The sequence below is a fragment of the Jaculus jaculus genome, chromosome 6 (genome assembly GCF_020740685.1).
Source record: "Jaculus jaculus isolate mJacJac1 chromosome 6, mJacJac1.mat.Y.cur, whole genome shotgun sequence".
Taxonomy (NCBI): Eukaryota; Metazoa; Chordata; class Mammalia; order Rodentia; family Dipodidae; genus Jaculus; species Jaculus jaculus.
In genome coordinates, this window is record NC_059107.1 from 38,399,641 (window position 1) to 38,405,640 (window position 6,000).

Genomic DNA, 6,000 nt, shown 5'->3' on the forward strand with positions numbered 1-6,000 from the left:
ATTGGGATGAGGTGGGAAGGCCCACCACATATGTGAACAGCACTATTGCAGGGGCTGGAATCTTGTCCTGAACAAAAAGGGAGCCAAGCCCTGGCATTCATCCTTCTGCTGCCTAACCACAGACACGATGTGACCAACTGCCCTGTGCTCCTGTCACTGTGCCTTCCCCATGATAGACCAGACCCTACAACTGTGAGCTAAAATAAACTCTTCCTTCCTTAAGTTGCTTTTGTCAGGAACTGTGTTGAAGCAACAAGAAAAGAAACTAATACAAGTCTCTTACTTATTACCTATGTATCTTGGATTAATGATGCCACAACAGCACCCTAGTTCTCTCTATAAAGTAGGCAAACAGAATGCTTCTCTCATAGGTCTACTGAAAATTAAATGAAATAATATGCATTAAAGGTTTCTGCTATGCACTAAAATATGGGCTGCTTCATTATTCTGGGTTGAGGACAGAATCAAGAATTACAGGACAACTTCAACCTACAAGTTTACACTATAATAGGAAACAAAACATGTAAATCTGATGATCAGTATGTCTTAAATGGTGATGAGTGCTATGAAAATAACACGTGACAGTGAGGTGGGAAGCCACTCAGACTCAGTGGTCAAGGGAGGTTTCTTGGATGACATCTGAACTGTAATAAGAATGACAACAGTCAGTTCAGCGTAAGGCATATGGGGAAACATCATAGATCTGTATTTCAGAAAGCTGGTATCTTGTAGGAAGTGCAAGAGATCCTGGGGCTATTGAACAGATGTATGGAGGGAAGGGAACAGACCAGGGACATAGTCAATGAGATCAGCAGGTACCAGGGCAGGTGCAAAACCAAAATCAGGCCTTTCCTCGTCTTACACATGCTAGGAACCTGCTGAAGGATTTCGAGAGAGAGGCAAAGACATATGGCCTAAGATACACTTCCCAAGTCAGCCGTCTGGCAATACCATGGAGAAAGATCCCTGAGTAAGTGGAAATGGACAGATAGCCCATCAAGATGCATCAGTCATCCGCGACTGAAAGCGTTTGGTGTACGCAGAACAAGATGCTTACACTTGATGACCCGGGGTCATGAGGGTAGGAGAGCGAGGATCAAACTCAGGAAATGTAAGCTAAGCTGATGGGAGCCGGCATGAGGCCCCAGGCTTCCCTCGCGTGCCAGCGGCCTCCCCACCTGTCCCGTCATCCATTCCTCCCCGGCTGCCAGTGTGGAAAGGCTTGCAGACCGCATGCAGTTCTAGCTTCATGTCTCAGCGTGGCCTCTCCCAACCCTCACGATCCCGCCCAAGGCGGGGCTCCAGGAGCCAGGCGAAACGGCAGACGATCCCACCCGCACCTCCCTCCGGCCGGCCCGCGCCCTTCGCGCCCGGCCCTGGCGGTGCCGCTCACCCGGATGCCCTGCAGCACCCGGACCCTCTCCTCCTCGTCCATCTCGAAGGACACTCTGCGGGATTCAGCGCTCTCGGCACTCCCCATGGCAGGAGGCGGGTAAGGGGCGGGCAGGCGGCCACGCGAGCCGGCTCCAGAGCAACCAGGCAGACGCCTTGCAGCGCCCAACGCTTTCGACTCGGCCGCCGAGACGTAAACTAACAAGACCGCGTTCTATTGGTTACTTTCGTGAGGCTCGACCAATCGAACTGCACGACCGCGCGGTGGATTGTGGGGGCTGTAGTCCAACTTGCGGGCGCGCCACGAATGAGCTGGAAGCGCGGCTGGATGCGTGGTGGTCTGAGGCGGCCTGGAGAGTTGGCTAGCTTACCAAGGAGCATTGGAGTCAAGGTCAAGCGCCCCTGGAGAGGTTACCCCTGACGCATAGGTGAAGGTAATGTCTTGAGACTACCAGGGACGCTGAGGAGAGCTTGGGAAGTTTCCTTCAGCAACCATGTGTTAAGTAGCCGTGTGTAAGCACCCAGCAAACCTTGACCCACTAGGGAAACGTTCTACGTGCCAGTGAACTGCCTTCCTGAGCGTCAGTCATGGAGGAACATATCATATCACAAACAAGGAAGTAAGTAGTGTGATTAATGGAAAACTGTATCATAAAGTCATGAGAAAAATTACTAGATCACAGTAAGCTCACAGAAGAAACGTTTGAATAGGGAGACCTAAGGCTGAGTGAGAGTTTGCCAGAAACTACCTTGGACACCAACAAATGCAAAGGCCCTGAGGCAGGAAAGAGAAAGAGGGGCCAACACAGGGCTGGCAAGTAGTGCACAGGAACCAAAGACAATGAAATCAAAGGACAAGGTGGGCCCCAGGTCTTGTTAGACAGATGTTACAGTGTGGCTTTTATTCCTAAGTGCCGTAAGAGGACAATTAACTGATCCTAAACATTTAGAAGACATTGTCTAAGGACCATACATACCATGTATTGAAGGCTAAGTATTGTTTATGCTGTTGACACATGTTGGAATGTGTGATGCAGGAATGTAAATGGCTGTTATTAGCCACAGGCTAACTTCAACATGCCTGTTTTGGTTGCTCCAGTTGTTGAATGGTTTGCCATAGAGACTGGAGCTCAGTCTGGAATCTAGAGCTGGAGAACACTGGATTGCTGCATGAATCCAGAAAATATATGTGTGTGTGTGTGTGTGTGTAGAAAAAGAGAGAAAAAGAGAGAGCTGCTTTTGACAACCTAAAAAGAAGAGTTTGAATAACAGACCAATTCTGCTGTGAGGCAGATTAGCCCAGGGTGAAGGGGGTATAGGTACAGATTTTTAAGAACAAGTTTCATTCAAAATATTCAGAATTGCAAGTACTCCATCATCCCCTCTTTCCTTCATTTCTTCTCTATAAGCAGAAACTAAGAATTCTGGTACACGTGGTTTACTGGGACAATGCGTCAGGAGAAAGGAAGTGGGCAACCTGGAAAAGATAAATAAAGCTGTGGTCATAACTGATCCTGGGCTTTCCTTTGTTGGCAAGCTTCTGAATATAGATTCAGTCTGTTTGAGCATCATCAGTCTATTCTGGTTTTCTGTTTCGTCATGATGCAGTTTGAGTAGGTTGCATGTTTCTAGGAATTTTTCCATTTTGTGAGGAATATGAGGAAAATGCTGTCTTTTCTGTCAAAAGGTTAAAAAGAGAAACTCAATGCAGGAAGATGTCCATTCTGAGGGAAGCCTCCCTTCCAGCATCAGCTGTCCTTGAGAACAAGAATCAATCAACAGTCCTTGAAACCAAAGCTTCAGTTTCTGCATTTGGTAAAAGGTCCCCTCAATCTACCATTTCGTTAGTTTTCCCCTGGAAATGGTGTCATTTTCAAGTGTTACCTGATCGCATGAGATTGTGAAGCCAAACTCTGACTTAGAGTAAAACCCAGGACCCTGTCTGTACTAGGGAATGAAATCCCAGCTGACTTCTGCTGGTGTACTGACCTGCTTGAACTCTCTAAACCTTGTCTTGCCAGTATTTGGATTGTGTGGTCATTCTCAGATTGTACACTCATTTCTAACACTTTCTTCAGAGTTACACTGTTTTTTGTCCTATAATTGTCTGAATCTCTGAGGTACCAATTATAATAGCTCCACTTTAATTATCTTTCAGGTTTTTAAAATTTTTATTATTTATATATTTATTTGAGAGAGAGAGAGGAAGAGGGGGAGAGAGAGAGAATGGGCATGCCAGGGCCTCCTACCACTGCAAACAAACTTGATGCCTGCACCACCTTGTGCATCTGGCTTACATGTGTGCTGGGGAATAGAACCTGGGTCCTTAGACTTCGCAGGCAAGCTCCCCAAATAGGGAAAGTGATGGCAGTACAGATACAGGAAGCTTTTAGAACACCAAACAGACAAAATCAGGAAAGAACCTTCCAAGGCTCAGAGTCCATTACAAAAGAGGTGGCGGGAAGAATATAAGAGCCAAATGAAAGATAGTCCCCTTACAGTGCACTCTTCCAGACACAAAATGAGCTGGATATCCATGACCTTGTAGTGCTACCTACACTAGACCCTCATAATAGGAGGAAAAGATGATAACATCAAAATAAAAGAAACTAATTGAGAAGGGGAGTAGGTATTATGGAGAGTGGAGTTGTGAAGGGGAAAATGGAGGGGAGGGAATTAATCATGATTTATTATCTATAATTATGGAAGTTGTCAGTAAAAATTTATTTGGAAAAACAAGATGGAAGGCTAGAACCCAATCAGAAAGACCTCTACCCATGCACCTGCACTAACATGTGAACAATGAATAAATAATAATTTTAAAATATTTTATTTACTTATTAGAGAGAGAGAGAGAGACCAATAGACAGAAAGAGAATGAGTGTTCCAGGGCCTGTAGCCACTGCAAATGAATTCCAGATGCATGCTTATCTGACTTACATGGGGAATTGAACCTGGATCCTTAGTCTTCACAGACAAGTGCCTTAGGCAGTAGGCAGTCTCCCCAGCCCTAAATAATATTTTTGTTAATTTTTTTTTCTTGGTTTTTCGACGTAGGGTTTCACTTTAGTGCAGGCTGACCTGGAATTCACTCTGTAGTCTCAGGGTGTCCTTGAACTCATGGCGATCCTCCTACCTCTGCCTCCCAAGTGCTGGGATTAAAGGTGTGTGCCACCACGCCCAGCTATTTTTGTTACTTTTTGTGAGAGAGACAGAGAGAAAATTGGCTCACCAGGGCTTCCAGCCACTGCCATTGAACTCCTGACATGCACATAATCTTGAGTGTATGTATGACCTTGTGCACTTACATCACCTTGTGCATCTAGCTTATGTGGAATCTGGAGAGTCAAACATGGGTCCTTAGACTTTGCAGACAAGTGCCTTAACCACTAAGTCATGTCTCCAGATCTAAAGAATAAATTTTTTTAAGCTGGGTGTGGTGGCACATGCCATTAATTCCAGAATTTTGGAGGCAGAGGTAGGAGGATCACCATGAGTTCAAGTCCATCCTTAAACTGCATAGTGAATTCCAGGTCAGCCTGGGCTAGAGTGAGACCCTACCTCAAAAAAACAAAAGTAATAATGATAATAATAACTTTTAAAAATGCTTTTGGAGGCTGCAGGAATGACTCAAAGGTTCAAAGAGTTTGAGTTCCCAAAATCTAAATAAAGCCAAATGCAAGTAACACACACATCTGTAATCCCAACACACCTATGGCAATGGGAGGTAGTCAGGAGACATCTAAAGCTCATGGCCATCTAATCTACTGTTCGCAACAATGAACATAAGAGACCTTGTCTCAAATAAGGTGAAAGGTGAGGATGGATACCTCAAGGTTGTCCTCTAACCTCCACACACATACTATGGTACACACATACTGTGGCATACACACACGCGTGCGTGCACACACACAATGTAATATACTATACTTACATATGTATAACAGAATATTATACAGCCATAAAGTTGAAGGAAATCAGGCTGGAGAGATGGCTCAGCATTTAAGGCGCTTGCCTGCAAAGCCTAATGACACACATTCAATTCCCAGTACCCACAAAGAGCCAGATGCACAAAGTGGCACATGTGTCTGTAATTCATTTGCAGGGGTTAGAGGCCCTGCCCCACCTGGTATCTCTCTCTCTTTATCTCTTTCTCATAAAATACTTTTTAACCATGAAGGAAGTCATGTCATTTATGACAAAGAGCATGAACTTAGAAGTCTAATGAAGTAAGCCGTACACAGAAACATAGAAACACAAAAACTTAGCAGTCTCCCATATGGAATCTAAAACAGTTGAACTCATAGGAGCAGAAAGAAAGAATATCAGTGGTGATGGGGTCTGGGATAAATGGAGTTGTGGATCAAACTTCAGTTATGATGAACAACTATGCATGAGTTGTGAATAATATATGGATTAATTTGATCATGATAAACATTGCATCATGTACAAGTATATCAAATCATTACCTTGTAATCTTGAATACATACTATCTGTATTTGTCAACAAAATATTTTTAAAAGATAATGTCTAGGGGTTAGGGGAATGGCTTAATGGTTAAGGCATTTGCCTACGAAGCCTAAGGACTCTGGTTTGATCCCCCAGAAC

The 6,000-nt window shown here is 44.5% G+C and overlaps 1 protein-coding gene and 1 long non-coding RNA gene across 2 annotated transcripts in view; one reads left to right on the top strand and one right to left on the bottom strand.

Annotated features, from left to right (window-relative positions):
- Positions 1 to 1,568, bottom strand: part of Chchd6 (coiled-coil-helix-coiled-coil-helix domain containing 6) — a 225,602-nt gene extending 224,034 nt beyond the window's left edge. The window contains exon 1 of the mRNA XM_045152834.1: positions 1,394 to 1,568. Coding sequence (XP_045008769.1) covers positions 1,394 to 1,480 — 87 coding nt within the window. The 5' untranslated portion in view covers positions 1,481 to 1,568. The remainder of the gene's footprint in view (positions 1 to 1,393) is intronic.
- A 58-nt stretch (positions 1,569 to 1,626) lies between these two features.
- LOC123461702 lies at positions 1,627 to 3,415 on the top strand. The gene is made up of 2 exons (XR_006637804.1): positions 1,627 to 2,012; positions 3,080 to 3,415. It is a non-coding gene; the product is annotated as an uncharacterized LOC123461702 (long non-coding RNA).
- The last annotated feature ends 2,585 nt before the right edge of the window (positions 3,416 to 6,000 follow it).